Source organism: Necator americanus, chromosome X, assembly GCF_031761385.1.
Source record: "Necator americanus strain Aroian chromosome X, whole genome shotgun sequence".
Taxonomy (NCBI): domain Eukaryota; kingdom Metazoa; phylum Nematoda; class Chromadorea; order Rhabditida; family Ancylostomatidae; genus Necator; species Necator americanus.
Window position 1 is genome coordinate 27,870,016 of NC_087376.1, and position 19,263 is coordinate 27,889,278.

The 19,263-nt window shown below is 40.0% G+C and overlaps 1 protein-coding gene across 2 annotated transcripts; it reads left to right on the top strand.

Annotated features, from left to right (window-relative positions):
• Positions 1 to 7,104: 7,104 nt before the first annotated feature.
• Positions 7,105 to 12,293, top strand: RB195_025720 (uncharacterized protein; the record flags this gene model as incomplete). 2 transcript variants are annotated; one of them, XM_064213983.1, is made up of 5 exons in its annotated part: positions 7,105 to 7,617; positions 7,698 to 7,919; positions 8,232 to 8,337; positions 12,006 to 12,172; positions 12,243 to 12,293. In XM_064213983.1, 5 exons carry the CDS (start codon positions 7,105 to 7,107, stop codon positions 12,291 to 12,293), a joined length of 1,059 nt encoding a protein of 352 aa, XP_064069864.1. The 2 variants fall into 2 exon arrangements, with proteins under 2 accessions (XP_064069864.1, XP_064069865.1); XM_064213984.1 differs by lacking the exon at positions 7,698 to 7,919 and having other exon boundaries at positions 7,576 to 7,617.
• Positions 12,294 to 19,263: the final 6,970 nt, after the last annotated feature.

Sequence of the window (19,263 nt, forward strand, 5' to 3'; positions counted from 1 at the left end):
CTTTTCGTACAGAGACTCCATTATCGTCAACATCATGATACTCTGATTTCGAGGACATTTTTTTATTGCACCACAACAAACTTCCGTGATCTCAGACAAGACCACTGAAACATGCCTGCGTAGGGAGTCGAGAGTTTCTGGAGGCAGACACGTCCGAGTAACTTTCATGCACTCAGCCTTTTCGTGTAGATGATCGATGGACGCGATTATCGAAATGTCCGAATTGAATATTCTTCTTCGATTTCTTCCACCTCTCTTCCCAGAAGGATAAGCGGAAGGTTCCTGCTACATGTTTTCCGAAATTCGCTTACAAGATTTACCTGCCTTTTCATTTCACTTTTTTTCTTTCTTTTCTTTTCGTAAAAAAGGCTGTATGAGATTGTAGGACCGCAGTGACACCGTTTGATCAAAACGTTCAAATGGGAATGGTTTTGTCAATTTCATCGTGGTATTCTGCAACTCTCACTCCTAGCGTAAAAGTGAGGTTTCCTTGAGTGATGAGTCCTCTGGTCGGTCGTCATCGAGATGATAAAAATACAGACCGTATCTCAATCCATTGTGACCTTTTCCTTTTGCCAGGCACCTTTTCCCTGTTTAACTTCCACTATCCAACATTCCCCTTCCCATCCCCACTCCCCCTCCCTCCCTCCCTCTTGAGGCTTTCTGCTCGCCATTCGTAGCAAAAGTTGCTGATTTTTTTCCACATAACCAAGTATTCCTCCTAATAACTTCAAGCGTGCGGCTTCCTTTCCACGTTCTCTTGCGTGAAATCCCTTTTTTCTCGCTATTTTTTCTTCCCTATTCTCCGTCTTGCTTGATTTTACTTTTCGCTGCTCTACTACTTGAAAATAGAAAAAACCGTACCGATAAAGAAAAACCTTCAATCATATGAAAGTTTTGCTAGTACATAACTTTCCACGTTTTCGGTTCTTCTCAACCAAGAAAGAAATGAGATGAAAGGAAATCCAGAATCCAGCTGCTGAAACACAAGGACATAGTCCGTTCCAAATCCGGAAGCGCATTTAAACAGTGTTCTCGGGTGTCAGCCACTGCTAAGCCAGAAAGATAAGATTAGATTAGTGCATTGCAAAAATTTGCATTCATTTGAACACACAGCATTTGATATCCGGCTCGCTATTTTCCAGAAATGGCTTTCACTTTAATTAGTCAGAATATTTTCATGTCAGCCTAATCGGTACAAGCTTGCGATAATGGGATCTTAAGTGTGTATTTGACATAATTATATCAATCTCACAGCAGAATGCTTATATGTCCGTAAACAATTTAGTCCGAGTTATACTAGGAGAAAATGAATGACTTCATTCTGTTTTACTCTCATTTCCATCTCTTTTCAAAATTCTTTTCCATTTCTTCCTTAGGCAACAGTCTGCTGCTGATCGAAACTTGTAGTTTTGGAATGCTTTCGGTGAATTGTTGTGTATTAGGTCGTTACATGAGTTTCTTTCGCTTTTTCACATTCATTTCACTCAATAACAAAGATATTCTAATAAACACTGTGTTCAAGTAGTTAATAATCTTTTTCCACCCACTCGGCACGGAGCTCAGGTGACTGAATTCAAGAAGTTGAAAAAGGATTTATATTGCAACCTCGTTGCTTCCTCCCCGTTCATTCATTTCTTCATTCTGATATGAACATCCTGAATGCCCAAAACCCACGTAACGTTCCTTTTTTTCGCCGCATTCATGAACATTCGCGGCAGTAATCGCAGCAATTTATTATACAAAAATGCCAATCGATGTTTTTTTGGGAGCACGAATGTCTGGCTTTTTATCTGTCTTCATAAGTGACACAACATGTTCTGCTGCATTTTATGTGAGTTTTGAAAAATTGCGGCAGACCATGTGCTACAAATTAGTGAAACTAACAAACAATTTCCTTCACTGGTAATACGAGATGTGCATGTCACATCTGAAACATCATATATTGGATAGCAGTATATCCACATGTTTAAAATGTTGTTCAAATTACGAATGTTTTAGCTGCTAGGGATTTTTTTCAAAGCTTTCCCGAATCTCGGAAGAAGGAATTTTTGACTTTTCTCTTTCTCCAAGTTTAACTTGCTTTTGTCCGTGGAGGATAAAGTAATTGACATTGATCAACCCCTCAGGAATGAACCAATGCGCTCGACTCCAGCATTTTTTGTGAGGTTTTTTTTTAACATATGTATGACCTGGCTATACAATGGTTTGTGGAAGCTAGCTAATGTATCAAGTTTGTGTTTTAATCCTCTTATAAAAGTCTGCTACTCGAGCCCTAAAAGATGAATGGCGTTTTTAGTCTGAACTATTGACATTGTACAAAGAAGGAACATTCTTACAACTGTGTTGCAGCCATCTTAGTTTCTTCCATAGTATATTTATTTGAACTATTGCAAAGGATCACCGAAAAAAGCCATCAATTGCGACATATAGTTATTCCCTCGGGTTTCGACTCGTTTTTTCTTTTATAATTTGTGATATCGACGATACCTGCATATCCTGTTGCTGTTTGCTTGTCGGCTGATGTTAGTTTTCAAACAGCAAAAGTGGAGAAAATCTTGATCGTCCGGGCAGAGTACAAGTTCAACAACTTTGGAATGAGGACTTTTTCAATTTTCCTTCACAATCTAATGAATGGACGGGTGTGGAGCAGTCGGTTAGCGGTCCGTTGTAGCTACACGGTCAAGGGTTCGAAACCGCCCTAGTGCAAACCAAGCCTCTCATCCCTCCGGGGTCGATAAATTGGTACCAGACTCGTCTGGGAGAATAAATACACCGACTTGATGGCCCCTGCAAGTCACTGTATAGGCCAACACTGGTTCCAAAACCCCAACGATTACGAATTCCAGTAAAACGCGTTGGCGCATCCCGAGTGGATTGATACGCCAGTGACTTTATCCTTTATCCTCTTTAATTAGTGAATACAATACGTTTGCGTTAATACACATCTTGTATCAAAACTCATCGAACAAACACAGGAAAAATGACTCTACGCAACAGCTTACTGTAAAGATCGTTTTCAAAATCAGCGATTGGAAATAATAAGAAATGGGAATTCAGTTCTATTCGCCTTATGTTGCTCGCTTATCTCACATTTGCATTCTGGTAAATTTTTTTTTTCGGAAATCTTTTGCCCAATAACTCGTTAGGGAATATTAGCCTCTTGAAAGTACTCTTTCTGAATGACAACTAACAACTACTCGAACAAGTGAGGCATAATAACGCGTTAATTAGCTGCATATCATAAAAGATAACACTGGCTGAAGTGGCCTCTTGTTTCAAACGATAACCTCTCCTGTTACTACTGAAAATTGTCGTCATTTAGTGAAATCATGGTATAATTGCTACATTTAATTTTATTTGTTTCATTATTTTAATATTGCTATTGTTGTTATTTCCATTGTTATTGTTAGTCTCCCTTGCTAGCTAGTTCTTCTAGAAAAAGCACTAATTCAGAGGATGTTTGACGTACCATCCTCTGAATTAATGCTAATGAGTACCTACGCTAATCCTCATGTTTCAGACGGAGTACTAAACAGGAAAGACTAAGATGTACATTCATTTGCATTCAATAGAATGACTTGAAAAAAGATTTCCCAGGATCTCCACGTTGAAAATGCAAGACTGTTATACATCGGGAATGGTCTGTGGGTTGAGCCCGTAGGCTGTAATTATCTGAGAGTCCTGCTTGGCATTTAATTGCCCAGGTCATCGTAATAGGAGCATAGCTCCACCGGAGCCTTCCCAAAAGTCATAGATCTCCTCGCTACGAAACTGTTGATATGTAAAAAAAGCAAAATCTGTTTAGTTGCGAAGGAAAAAAGAAGAACACAGAACTATGTGTTTTATTTTTTTGTTTTCTGTCGTACAATTAGCGTAATTACTGTAGTAGCGGATATTTAGACAACTTTTAAACTCTTCGCGAAGAAAGAGGAAGAGCGGAGGCGTTGTGAAAGCTTTCTGTTAGGTTTCACTTGGAGAAATTTTAAGAGCAACCAGAAAGACTGAGTATATATAGCAAATCGTGTGGATATGCTTGCTCCCGCTTAATTTTATTCAAGCTGGGATAATTCTTGTCGATTTTTGATTCATCGCGTAAATTAGTTCCTAGGTTACCTGTAGAGACGCACTAGTACTTCAGGACCTTTTCGTTTGTTTCAAGTTTTGAACGACATTTTCACCGTGGATGGAGACAATAAGTTGTAACAAATAGTGATTTTGTCGAAGATTGAAGTTCTCAGAAGATGACAGGAAAGAATCGAAACAGATAATGAAAGGATCTGTTTCGATTCTTTTCTGTCATCTTCTGAGAACGTTCTAGATCAGGTCAATACCGTCATTTCATAAACCTCTACTGAAAGAGATTTCCTCGATTCCACACATTTATATCTATAGAACCACGGTTTTTCTCGTCCGAGTTCCATAGCTTGCAAATTCTGCAGTTACTGGGTACCTACTTTCCTATCTAGTCAGAAACCTGATGGTCTGACAGCAGATAATGTTTTTCAACATGACCCATACATGTCAAGAATTAGCGAGTAAGTGGATTAAGTCATAATTTTCATTCAACAATGAAATTTAAGTTTCACTTCAAATTTGTTCTCAAATTTCACTTAAATGAGGGCCGCTGTGATGGCTCACCATTTTTGAGAAGCACAATTTCAAGCAATAATTCAAAAATTTGCTTAACAGCGGTGACAAGTGAGCGGTAACGGCTAACGAATATTGTGTAAACCTACCTCTGCACATATTTTGCGGAAGAGGAAAATCGTCGTTCTCTGTAGCTTCTGGTGCTACAACCGTTTCTTCATGCTCTATCTCTCAAATTTCTCGACTAATGGGGATGTGAGGGCATCAACGTCAGAAATGAGCAAGGAACCGACAAAAAAATGCTAGACTAGGCTAAACATGTGGGGTTAATCAGTCAGCCCTTAGGATGTGCCAAGGAGTTCGATTTCAACTAAGAATTTTTTGAACACGTGGTCGGACTATAAAATAGAATATGTACTATAAAATGTGCTGCGGCGGCTAATTGTTCCGTCAGTTCAATGACATACAAGTAAGGTATAGTTTTATCAAAACAAGTAAGTAACTAATCAATGATTACGGTTAGCACAACCTCGTCACTACGAGCGCTAGGCCTTAAAGGCATCACCCCACGAATCTGAGTTGGTACGGTTTTCAGGTGGATTATTCGTACACGGGATCGTAGATTATGGAGAGAAGGGTGAATCCGTTCATTTCTTCCTAATTGCCGTAAAAAACGGCCCGGAAGATACGGCTTCGGGCGTTCTGGCGCACTATTTTCTACAAATAGTTCGACTGGAGCGCGCCAGCCTTGTGCACGCGTAGCATGTTCAGGGCCGTTTTTTATGGGAATTAGGAAGAAATGGGCGGGATCACACCCCTCTCCATAATCTACGATCCCGTATACGAATACTCCACCTGAAATCCGTAATCAATCACATTCGTGAGGTGATGCCTTTAAGCCGCTATGACCCGACTTTACCAGCTATCGGTTCCGCAGGGGTGAAAGGCTTGGTTGGACTGTGAGATGTTTTGAAACAATTAAACTCGCTTGGGCTGCCATTTTCAACTCCAACTATATATTTTTCTGGGCTAAGGTTCCATAGAAAGTGTTCCCATGCATTTCTTATGCCTTTCAGAATAGCTCTTATCCTGTTCTCTTCCTAAAGTCCACCACGTACACGTTCCTGACATCGAATGTATAAAATGTGAACTAGTTTTTCCTCCTCTGACAATTTTGTGCATTCACTCGAACAATTATCTCTGCGAAATACTTTTATCGCCTAGAAACTTTGTTTCTTTTGTTTTGTTCTTGTTTCTGACGACGAGTAGCAAGAACATTTATAGCATGTTTTATTCTTGCTCTAATAAGCTGGAATCGAACTTTTTTCACATTCTCAGAAGTTGATGATAAGACGGTGCAAAGTCATCCGTATTAGATACATTTAAGATGATTTCCTTTTTTTGAACTCAAACCAAACGGAGCCCTATTGCATCCACTTTTTTCTCGTACATTGGCTCTTTCGGTATAGGTAACTACAAGCATAGTTACAGTACTATGATTGCACCATAAAAAAATCATTTCAATTAAAGTTAAATGCTTTAAAAATGTCAAAAGTATAGCATTAAAATGTGTGATAGGAGGGAAAAACGTACTTCGTTCTGATTTTTCTAACTAAAACCTCAGTGAATTTTCGCTTCAATGTATCTAGCGTTCTGTTGTATTTGTGGATTCACTTGTATTGTCCTTCATGTATTAGGGTACCTAGTAAGTAATGTCTGTTTTAAGCTTGTCAACATTTGGTTAATCCTAAACAGATCATTTAGTTGTGTAAAGTATTTTTGCAAGTGAAGATGATTTCTTTATTTTTGTTTGCTGCTCAGTTTCACTTCTACAGTATTCCTGTTTGAATTGCGAAGTTCAAAACAAAAAAAGTGTTAAGTACTCGGCTTTATAACTTGTGTGTTCTAGTTTTGAAGTAATTATGCAATTTACAAAAAAAAATTTGTGATGCTTGTCTAAATGTCAAGGAATGCGAAAGATTTAGCAGGTTTAGATAGGACTGTTCTGGTTTATTAGTTTTAGTTTTAGATCGAAATGTGACACAAAAACGACATTATTTCTCGGCTCTCTCAATATAGGAATCTGCAGACAGTCTACTCTGCCTTCATTTGTTCTTTTATGTGCTCCTTAAGGATATTACTTCTAGCAGTTATGAATTTTTTTGAGCATACCATTTTCTAAACCTTGAAGAAATTTATTTTCTCACCCCTTCCTAAAACCATTTACTCACAGCATTTCATAATTGTAGATTATTCCATTTGAGATATTGTTAAGTTATAGCCGACGTCGACGGTGTTCAGTCTTGTAAGCGCAGAGCGTCTTCTGTGAAAGAGTAGATTAAAGAGGGAAATGCCAGTCAAGAACGAAAGAAAGCGGAGGTGAGAGGGAAAGGGAGAGAGCGCGAATTACGGCAAATGCGTCGCGCTCACCCGGACGAACACTTCCGGCGCCAATTTCATGTAATTGTTTCCAAGTACTACACAACGCAAACTTGATTCTAAACATTTTCAGAAATGATCTATTGCGAATTGGATCCTAAACCAGAGTTCTACATCACGTCTATGCGTGTGCTGTCTGCGATTACACTTCCCGTGGATCTGTTTGGTATATACTGTATTATTTCGAAGTCTCCACCTGTGATGAGAAACTACTCATTTTTACTGTTATTTTATCAAGTTTTTGCTACGATCACCGATTCATGGACGAATCTCATGTTTATTCCAGTCTCGTTTTTCCCATTTCCAATCGCATATCACGAAGGCTTGCTTTTGTCAGGAGTAGACGTGGACATCTCGTATATGCATGTGATCTGGTTTTGTCTAGTTGTCTCTACGATGGGATCTGTCGTACAACTATTCATCTTTCGATGGCAAAATGTTCTTTTGGATAGTCATCCTCTAAAAGTAAATAGGAAGTACATGTATGCAATTTGTTCGACTATTTTTGTTTTATTTAATGTTGGCATAGTGGTTCAAGGCCAAAATATGAAAAATCTAGCCAACGAACTTCGTCCACAGTACTTGCAGGTGAGTAACATGCAGAAACGTAGATATATAGTATAATTTTAAAGCCGATGTGTCACTGCGCTCATTGTGGCTTGTTTCAGAACTATTCTTGTATTGCTTCTATAGTCGACATCCCTGGACTTCAATATTTTGCTCGCGAAGAACTTAGAACACTGTTTCTGATTGGGACTTCTGAAGCATTCGTTGTAGTTATAAGCAGCTTTACACTAGTATACTTGACGTTTCGGAACCTTCGAAATGCAAATTTATCTAAGAAGACTATCGAAATGCAGAAAAGGTTTCAAAAATCTCTTATGATACAGGTAAGGCCATCAAACAAACTGTCTAGATACCATCTCACTGTACAGTCCAATCCAAAAGCTTGGGTTTATAGTGCAAAGTCGCGTAGGTTTTCGTATAAGGCGACTATCAGCCGCACACAAGTGCTAAAGCACAACTTGTGGCTGGGTTTCCGGTCGAGTACGGAATTGTACAGCGATTCCACTCGCACCACATTCTGAATCCGTGAAAAACAGAACCCAATAAAGAGTTAGCGGATTTTTAACCGGAATGCACATACATCTTCGGCTTCAGATTGCCAATTACAGGCGTATAACTTATTTATTTTGTTTCAGGTTACAATTCCTCTCCTCATTGTTATAATCCCTGGATGTTCGGTTATGTCAGTGGTGTGGATGGGAGATTTTCGTTCAGTGGGCTCATTTGTCCTTGTTATCCAAAGTAAGGACTGACAACATGATTTATTCCAAAGATGCCATTTCTTGTCGAAAATCTTGGTAACTGGTTTGCCATAATGGATATGCGGAATTTCAAGTGCCGAGGCTTCTGTTTCCGATTTTCCTAAAATTCAGGCTTTTCCAGCGTTCGAAATTCCTGTCTTAGACTTCCTAAAAATTGGGCAAAGAAGTAAGGACGTGGTGTAGGGAAACGATAAAATTATTTGACTTGCAGTGAGTGTATGCTGCACCACGTTAAATTTACTTTGACAGGTAATAGGTAATGGGAACTCCAAGCCTCCAAACTAATCCTTTCAAATTTATAATGCAGAGATCCAAAGACTATCGCGGAAAAGCCGCGATTTCTCGTCGCGGCAGCGGCATGAAAGCAGGACGGGTGCGCGGCATATCTTTTTATCTATCAACAACGCTACTGCGCACCCACCCTGCAGGCTTTTTAGGCCTCGATCGAGGCATGGTGCCACCACATGACCTTCCCCATTTCTTAGTGCTTTTTGTAATTTTCCGAGTAATTTTTCTCTTATCTTCATTTGCTAACTTCGCTCATTCTTGTTTTATATTTTTCCGCTCGATGGTTTAATTACCCAAGTTTGAGGTAAACGGTTGGTCGAACTTGCGCTTTTTTACGCATGGCGCGAGCAAGGTTTCTACCTTATTTTCAAAGACTACCTACATCCCATCAAAATTCTGCCTCAAAAATACTTTCTCGTTTTCGGCAAATTATTATGGAGCGATTATTTTTGAGTGTGAACTTGTTCTTGGCTTACATGAATTAAACTGCAGGAGGATTTTACGGATATTTATGTCCATCTTGTACGATCTTTTGATGCAGACAGTTCGTTAAGAAGTTAAACATCGAACTGACCTTAGCGCATCTTTTTCGGATGCCTTTCTTGTAGTTCCCTCCATTCTTCAGACCGAACAACAAGGTCACTCCACCCTGATTCTCATAGAGGTTCTTGTGGAGACCCATATCTGCTTACATTTGTCAGGGCAGACTTGTTAACGGCAGGCTACAGCTGGTTTTGATACACAGTTAAGAACATGTTGCAAATTTGAGTTTTGGAAGCAGATACAACTAGCAATTAATAGTCGGTGTACTCGACGACCAGGGGACGTCCATGTGGTGCTAGAACCAGATCCATGATAAATACAGAACTCAACTGTTCATTGCATAATATCATCGAAGGCGAAGTTGAACAAAAGGAGTCTTCCTCTAGTTCCTACCTTAAACTGTAGAATGCGTCCCACTTATGGTTGAACAACAATAATTGCTCTTCAATTCATGTTTTCGACAAGGCGAATAAACGCTTCTAGAATCTACAACTGATGCAAAGCGCGTAGAAAAAATGGGTCTCACTGGGAAGCGTCGTAGACGACTCTACGTTCAGAAAGGCTAAATGCATACGCTTCGAGTCTCGCTGCCACATTTCGATCCTCCTCTTAAAAATAAACATCGCACATTGACTAGAACACAAACCGACGCATTCATCACGAGCGCTTCCTTAGCGACGTTTTGCAAGCGGATCTAGGATGATCTGCTCCAAAACCATCAACGTCTAACACAACAAACATATTTCTCGGCAGTTCTTGAATTTTTCAAATGTACGGATAGCTTTGTTTGGAGCGGAGTTGTGACGGCGAATCTCTACGTATCCTTCTGTCATTTCAAAACGAAAACCCAAAGGGAATGGATGATCTCCTTTTTCCACTATTCCCAGACGGAGGATAAGATTGTGGCATTTTCGCACTAATTCCATTTTATTCGCCATATTTTCCACACTTTATTTTCTGGACGCAAACTAAAACCTCCAGTTTGGTCGGTGGCTCCTCGCTGGCCGCTGCATTCATCGGTCGTTAAAAATGTTCAACCTCAGTGACTGATGGCGCTTGTCGGTTCAACAAGGCGTTGAAATGCACCCAACGCCAGTGACTCATAATTAGCTGCATTGGCTCAAGTGATCACCTCTTAATTTTGCAATTGTACTCTCTTTAAAGAGTAAAAGCTTATCTGGGGTTCTTGTCCTCCTACGCCTTTTCACTCCTCACATCCATTCTTACTCGAGATCACTCAGACGCGGCTGGGATCATCCGTAATGTGGGCGACATACAGAACTGTTGGTGGATCTTGTACTCGCAGATGCAGAGGCAAACTTCTTCCTGGGCATTAAAACCAGGAACGTTCACTTTGCAGCGTCCGAGACACAAGAAGTCTGCAAAGAAGAAGAAGCTCATACCTGGTGAAACAGTCGGTGTCTTTATTCTTCTCCTCGGCAAGTACTCCTATGTTTATCGATCCTCGCAAGGGAAGTTTCCTCCTGCATTCTCCATCCTTCAGACCTGCTACATAGATCCTCGGTTAAGGTGGAACTTCTCGACTTTCTTTCGGAAACCATTTTTCTTTAAGCTTAAGGGAACTGGATAGGGTTCGGAATAGGATGCCACGTCCTATAGTGCCCTATATTCTCGGATATCTGACACGAAGATTTTTCTTCCCAATCGTTGTCGAACTGATGTTTAAGAGTTGCGATCTTCCACCGACTTTGCTCTTCAGGGATGAGATGGGTTAGCTCTTTTCAAGTAAAGTAATGGGGAAAAATAAGGATAAAATGTCTAGCGTTGATCGATCCTCTTGAGATGCGCCATTCAATTCAGAATCGTTTGAAGTTCACGAACGTGCAACTACATAGCGATTTGCGGGAGCTAACAGATGAACCAAGTAAATGTTTTCATCCTTCCAATCAGGTCTACTACCAATTTACCAATAGTACCAATTTATCGACCCCAGGAGAGTGAAAGACTTGGTTGGCACTATGGCGTATTCGCACCTCCGATCATGTAGATACAGCGGAACCTCTTAATCGCGGGAGCAATGATGAGGTTCGTTTGCCTGCGAAGGTTTACCAGAAGATTACCGTGATTGTCTTTTGTCGACGTTTTCTAGGCCGAATAATATCATTTTCACAGCACATCGGATTGTTGCTCGATCCATATTTGCGTTCACACAACAATCGCATGTTGGCTGGGTATTTTGGAGGTCAGCGTGTAATGTTAAGCATATAACGATCATTGTTAGATACATAGTCTTCAGAGTTTTGCGAGGTTGTAAGAGAACTTACAATCCAGGGTTTGAGTTGTTAGTGATTCCACCGTCGCACAAAGGCGCTTCTACGTTGACCCATACTTCTCCACCACACTATTGTAGTCAATTCTCGGCCCTACCGCGCAGTATCCTATTTTCTTCTCATCAGCTTCACCGCAATAGATAGTGTAGTTTTTGGTGCAGATGACCACTCAGTTGCGTGTACACAAGGCAAAATAGAAGACTCTGCCAAAATCGGAGTGGTTTACCGCATAGTATACTGTGGCTGCAGAATGTTTTCAACCGAGTGAATACGATACATCTTCGATAAGGCTGGGAAGAGAGAAGAGGAAGAGTGGCTGCGATAGGCGCGTCGCGTTCACCTAATTGTTTATATGTAAGGGATGTAATACTGCAACACACAAAAACAAAGTGAAAACGTAAGGAAATTCGAGTGCTTTCCCTGTAGTACACCATATACAATGCAGTGTACATTCCCACTCCCGAACTGAAGAACAATGCAAACTGTGAGAGCAGTTAGCAAGATCTCAAACAGGTTATTTTTTTAGATGGAATTAATGTGGCGCTTTTTATGATTGGGACACATGGGTTTATTGGGACAATAATAATGATCATTGTCAACGAGCCATATAGACGGTTCGTTGTGGATACGTTAAAGAAGTCGCAGTGCATGTGCCACATAAGAAAAGTGGAACCTTCTCGCCGATTATCAATGGTAGGACGAGAATTAATATTTCTTGTATTAAACTGGACGAAGCGATTTAGAATATCCAGATTAATTTCAGGATCCTATTCATCATCAGTCTCGACGGCAAACTTTACCTATCGAAGCCTAGTGTATTGCTCACATCAATCAACTGCTTCAAAAATCCATGCGGGAAAACCACACTGCAATTTGTACAGTAGGTCAGAAATTCACTGCTTTGCTGCTGCATTCCACTGCGCTTCCGACGAATCCAAAGTGAGGATATGCGCAGTGGGAGCGCCCTCGAAGTGGAAATTAACTACGTATTAGCGCTGAAATCGCAGATGTCCAGCTACCTGCGAATTGATCTGGTTTAGAACCGGACAGCCTTTTACTTATAACAGAGTACACTATCCTCCACCATATCAGAATGTTTTTACCGGACTATATGTTCGTGGATGTTACGCTAATGTGACATATGCTGGTTTTAATGTATAAATTGTTTTGTTTTTAAATGAAGTTATAAACTCTTTGTCAACATACGTCGTTTCAAGAGCTTCTATGGATGTAATAAAAGCAACATGTTTATGATTTTTTGTTGTCTCAACGAGATTTTGGAGAAAAGTTATTAGTGACCTGACCTTTCGACAACCATCTTTATCAAAGGCCAGTCTCACCGACTAGCAGGGCTGGTGAACCACCTTGTCAATGACAATGGCAAATGACAATCCGCCTTAAGTGACAAACTATAATAATGCGTTATTTCACCACCTCACCAAAACACTAAGACCTCATTGGAATAACAAGAAAACATAAAATTAGTTCACAATGCTTTCAAGACGAGGTTTCAAGAAGAGAGGACTTGGAGATTTATTAACATAATCATATTGAAGTTGTAAATAAGCAACAATCTGTTTGCTTACAAAAATCATGTTCACACTTCAATATGGGAATTTCCTGAGAATCTCGTGATTGTATAAAAACACGCCTTGACATTATAATTTGTTTTTTTAACATCAACAGAACCGGAAAGTCATTTCAATTTTACCCTTCTAAGTATTTGATTGTTATCACTTGGGTGATTTTGCATGCCGAAGCTGCGAAGGTATGGCGACTTCATTGCTTTTACTTTGCAAATGAATCGTGTTTTTTTTGCAGCAGCTCGGTTTGAAATCTCAAGTCCAAACTAAACTGAACGAGTTGTATATTTGACATTTTATTTGCTTATTCGTTCCAAACATCGTATATTGTCCTACTTACTAAAGAAATAAATGACAACCTTATTAAACCAATTGATGTTCTATCAAAAAAACGAATAAAGACGAGTGCGGCTAATCTTAGTTCCAACTTTCAACTTACGTATATAATATCCAATAATGAGAAAAAAATGAATGGTGTAGTGAATAACGGGTCGTTGGTTAGATGTCACGCCGGATTTCCTCCACTTGTCAAAACACCGGCTAGTTTCGATTATAGCTAAAATATATATTATATTTATACTTTAACTGCAACAATGGGTGCCCAACGAACCAGGCTAAGCTTATGAGCTTTATCTCTGTGAAAGCCGTTCCCCTTCCTTACACATATGCCTAGATTAAAGGCATCACCCCAGTACGGATTTCAGGTGGAGTATTCGTATACGGTATAGTAGATTATGGGCAGGGAATGATTCCGTCCATTTCTTCCTAATTGCCGTAAAAAACGGCTCGGAAGATGCGGCGCGTGCGCAAGGCTGGCTTGCTCCAATCGAACTCGTTGTAGAAAATAGCGCGCTGGAACGCTCGAAGCCGTATCTTCCGTGTCGTTTTTTACGACAATTAGGAATAAATGGACAGAATCACCTCTCTCTCCATAATCTACGATGTCGTATACGAATACTCCACACTGAAATCTGTATCACCTCAGATTCGTGGGGTGATGCCTTTAAGCTCATGAAAAAATGCGAACATAAGCAACATAGAAGCGGAACATTGCCAATAAGAGCATATACACTCAATTGCTCATCAATCTATTGATGTATCAGTGGTCGATTTGTCGACAAATGTACAGTGAGATTGATGAACATTGTACATTACATGTTATTCAAGTTTCGGAGAGGTAATGTAGTGTTGAAAAGTTACAGAAAGAAAACAGACCAAAACCCACAAAATTTTCAAACTTGCGAGAAAGCAACTTTTCGGTAGGCCTCAAAGATGCACGGTTCCTACTGTGATCGTAGATTATACGGGATCGTAGATTATGGAGAGGGGGTGATTCCGTCCATTTCTTCCTAATTGCCGTAAAAAACGGCCCGAAAGATACGGCTTCGGGCGTTCTGGCGCACTATTTCCTACAAGGCGTTCGATTGGAGCGCGCCAGCCTTGTGCGGGGCCGCATCTTCCGGGCCGTTTTTTACGGCAATTAGGAAGAAATGGACGGAATCACCCTCCTCTCCATAATCTACTATCCCGTATACGAAGACTCCACCTGAAATCTGCATCATCTCAGATTCGTGAGGTGATGCCTTTAACCACGTACCACAGCTTCCACTACAGTTCCTATCTCAAAAGAAAAGCCTTTTAAGTCATCATCACAATGTGGATTTTTGAAAGTTAAACATAGCGATTAAAATACAACATCCCAAGAAAGTACTACTGACTTCTTCGGGAGATTCTACCATTGGGACCGAAAATCATCCTTTTCCATGATCCATCTATATTCCATGCTTCTTTAGTCACTGTGTTGTGCGTTGTGCTGAGAACTATACACAAACAGATGCTAGAAAACAAACATCCGCCTATGCGTATGACAAATAACTGCACATCGCTGATCAGTGCCATAGAAACGTGTCTACTCGCCCCAGTTCACTTTCGACTTCAATTCAGAATAGTTTGAGATTTATGAACGCTTGTGTTACAATGATTTGCGTAGGGAGGCGGAGAGTCGATTTGTCAAGTCAGAGTTAGTTGATTTTGAAAAACCTGTAGCAATAATTCACTAGTTCGAATATATGAAGACAGCACGACGATCGAAATTGACGGCTTTAGGCTCTCCTTACGAGTAGATAGGATCAAAGGTTTAGATCACAAGTATGAGCGCAATAACGTTCCTTTCCTCCAACCGTCCTGAAAAACTGCTTGGGTGTGGATTTTCATATAAGAGACTTTATAACAAGTCTGGTAGTTACCAGATGAGAATAAATAAGATTTCCTGACTTTAATGGAAGCGTATCACGAAATTGATGTTGTGTGGAAACTTTATGGTAAATATAGGACATGGTGTCATAATTCTCCGCAAGAGGTTATCCTCCACGGACCCTGGCAGCTACCGAACAATCTCTTTGCTTCGTGCTATGTACAAGGTTTTGGAACTGATTATCTTGGACTGACTTATCGAACATCGCGAGGGAACAACCCGTGTCTATGAAGCCGGCTTTCTTCCTGATATTGGTAGATCTAGGATTCTGTGATTCTACGATCTGCGACTGACCGGATGAAGACTACGAACATGACTGTGCTCCCGGTCGGTCTCCCTTAATCTTCTTAAAAACACGAAACGGCGTTCGATCCAACGAGGTAAATTGGAACGCGCCACCCTTGTGCGGGTGGTCGAAAATCAATGAGGTCTCCTTGCCCGTATATTCAAGTAAAACTAATGAAAACGCTGCTGAAGAGGCCGAAGCGTGTACAAACGTGGCCGTTCTAACGTGCCTTGTAGGAACTAAAGCGGTTCTCACACCGGTGTTGTTAGCGATTATGTGGAATTGAGCGGAACCACGCTTACATCGTAGTCCACACCCCGAACTCTATATTTTTATGATTTTTTAGAGCTACTTCCACTTCGTGATACGCGGCTTTCAAACCAAGGGTCCTAATCAATCAGTTATACGACCACATCTGTTCTAGATGCTATGGCACGAGAAAAAAAAACCGAGAACATTATTGGACGAGCTCAGGTGTCCTTCATCCGGGCTCTTGTGCAATCTGCATCACTCGATTCTTCGAGAATAACCCTAGATCGATATGTCTCTCAGTAGGGCATCATATTGATGCCAAGAACAAATTAAATAAACATATCACATCTCTACACAAATAGCCACAGTGTACCACATCACAACGGAACTGATTTTTGGTCTCATTTTGGGGGCCGCAAAAGCTCGCAAGAAAACCAAGAGGACCTTCGGCCCAGGAATGAATAGCAAGGCAAAACGTTCACGTATCATTTGAAAATTTGTTTCGTGCCAACGACCTCTGTTGATCTTGTGTTAGGCAGTTAAGCATGCTATAGTTAGTCGGCTAAACTTTTCACACCACATCAATGTGTTGTTTTAATTTTTTTTAAAGTTAGTACTGTTTAATCAGTGTTTCATTTAGTCAGTGCTATATATTTGCTTCCTCCTAACTATCCCTCCTGAAATTTTGACCACTTACTGGATTTTTGAATTTATCCTTTTCTCATCCTTTTGTTGGGCTTTGTCCCTCTGTTAGACGTTTTCTCCAGTTGGTACACTTTGCATGTTTTAGAGGTTTTTTGGTGTGTATTTGTAGCAGACCGAAAATAAAAAGTGAAATTTATTCAGATAGAGCACACAATGTAGCACTGGTGTCATAAAAGTCAAAAAAGCGTAAAGGGAAGGCAGTCATGAAAAATCCCAAAAAGTCAGAGAAGCAAAGAAGAATAAGAATGAAGGGACTGTGATGGAGCTTCCGAAGTCGTTCCATTTAGCACTAAGGGAGAGTCTCCCAGATTTTTCCTCTAATAATACATCACAATAACCTTATGGACGTTCTTTCCATTAAACAAAGTATGTAGACCTGCTGCTTGAGCTGCCATCTATCATTCTGTGGACACTTGATTTTGGATTTTTTTCTCATTCTTGCCAACTGTGAGAATATCTTAAGATGTACGCTTCTGCACATGTGTATCAGCATAACTTGGCTACTTGAAAATTAACAACTAATGGTAATATGTTTAATTTCAAAAATAAAAAAGCTGGAAGAAATCCTCCATTCAGCAATGAAAACGCAAACGTGTGATCTGATTTACCATGTAGTGTTCACTTCGTCAACAAGACTGTTACAATGAGACTTTATCCGAAATCTGCAAACTTATAGCCATCTTCAAAAATCTGTGAATGATTCGAAGTATTCAGAAGTGATAATTATTCCATCAATTTCCTTATCTTTCTTTTACTTTTCGATTTCATCGTATTCGTGCTGTGCAGAAACATACAGAAAAGAAAAAAAAAACACCGGCCGGTACAATCGACGAATTGGATCTGGAGAGACATCGTCTTTTTTATTTCTCATACAAAGCGAACAAAATCTACTGTGCAAGTTACTTAGATGATATTGTATCCCTGATTTTGTTAAAGCCAAGGTACCTAAAAAAAATTGACGATGTGTGGGTCTCTTGTGGGAAAAATAGGGGTAGAAGTGTAGATTACAAGTACGAGCGTGGTCACGCTGAATTTCAGGTAACGTTTCCTGAAAAGGGCGATGGATGAAGTCTTCCTGTACGAATTCTCCTGTGAGACATTCTACAACGCCACGTTTTACATGCACCCGTTCCCTAAGCAGCCTATCCGCTGGTTTAACTCGAGTAGACTGCTGAGAAACTCTTATTGAATGTGTTTCGGTCAATTGCAGACGCGGCGCCTGTGCAGGGGCCCCGTCATGAGGCGCCGCGTAAGGAAATTCGAACTCGAGGGCAGTTCCCACCACGAATGGCTGAAGATGCGTAAAAAAATCGCAGTTTTTGATCGGAGTGATCTCCCTGTAGGATCAGTGATAACGCAATACTTTCAGTCACAGCTTTAGAAAGTAATGGAATTGTGAAGTAAAAAAAAAGTGAAAATCACGTCGTTTTTTGTAATGTAAGGAAAAGTCAGGAGCAAAAAAAAAATGGATGCTGCTTTACTTTTATCTCCATCTTTAACAATAATGGATTCGCTTATTCAAGCAGAATGTTTGAGTAGGCTTAGAGGACTAGAGTATGTACAGAACTGACGTGTTATGGGGTGCCTCGTAGGAAAATTTGTACAGGAGGGCCGTTTGCAACGCTGTTTCTCAGGACGATCGGCATGAACACGCTCTAATAGCGCTAGTACACATCCCTAGTCCTATCTTCTCAGAGATCCCAACATCGTTAATTTCCTGGTGTTCTCCCTTCAAGGAACTTGCATTTACTTCAATCCTATGACATACAATGCACTAGTAATAGTAATAACGTTATTATTAGTCGATAAATATTCATTTCGGTTATACAAAGATAATCTTATTGAATGATTTTTGATTTTCGATCTTATCTGAACGCTAGGGACAAAGATTCCAATGAGGTGTTGCTGCTAATGTGTAATGCAAAAAGTGACAATGGCTTGGAGAACAATTAATGTCTTCCAGGAAAGTATGGCACCAGCTCGAATGACTTGCTTTCAAGATTTATGTACTATGCGAATGGTGTAACGATTGATGACTAACAGAGTGTGGCTTCAAATAAACGTCTTATGTTAACCGAATCCCTCACTGATCGATGAGGTCGTGGGGAACTCACACTCAGAATGAAAATTTCATCGGAGAAGCATATTTTGACCTGCAAAAAATAGACAAAAAAATGCAGAAGAAGTTTCATTATGAAACCATACTTTATTACGTGCCACAGTAATAAAAACATATAAAACTGTAATACATCTAACTGTCCGTGCTTTAGTGTTCAAAAAAATTCAAAAAAAAAATTTTAAAAAAAATGATTCTAGACCAGTTAATGCGTCAACTCAAAGTCATTTCGCTTATTAATCGCCCTCTGTCTCTGCTACCTCCTCTTTCCCCTCAAATCTCCGTCTCAATACAAATTCAATAGTAAAAATTCAAAACATTTTAAGATGGGACAGACATCCGTGCGGTCATGGGGAGACATATGTTCCTACGTTCAGCATACCCTATCTTTTTACATTATTTTAATACAATTTACTCACGAAAGTATTGTAAAATCCTCGAGACTCAAAAAATCTGGAGAAATGAATTCAAAAAAGAAAACCAGCCGATTTTTATTATTTCTTAGTTCTATATAATCATACACTTTTCTCTATTTAGTCAGCATGTTGATCTTTTTTTTTTTTGCAAAGCTTTTGCTTTTTTGCTTCT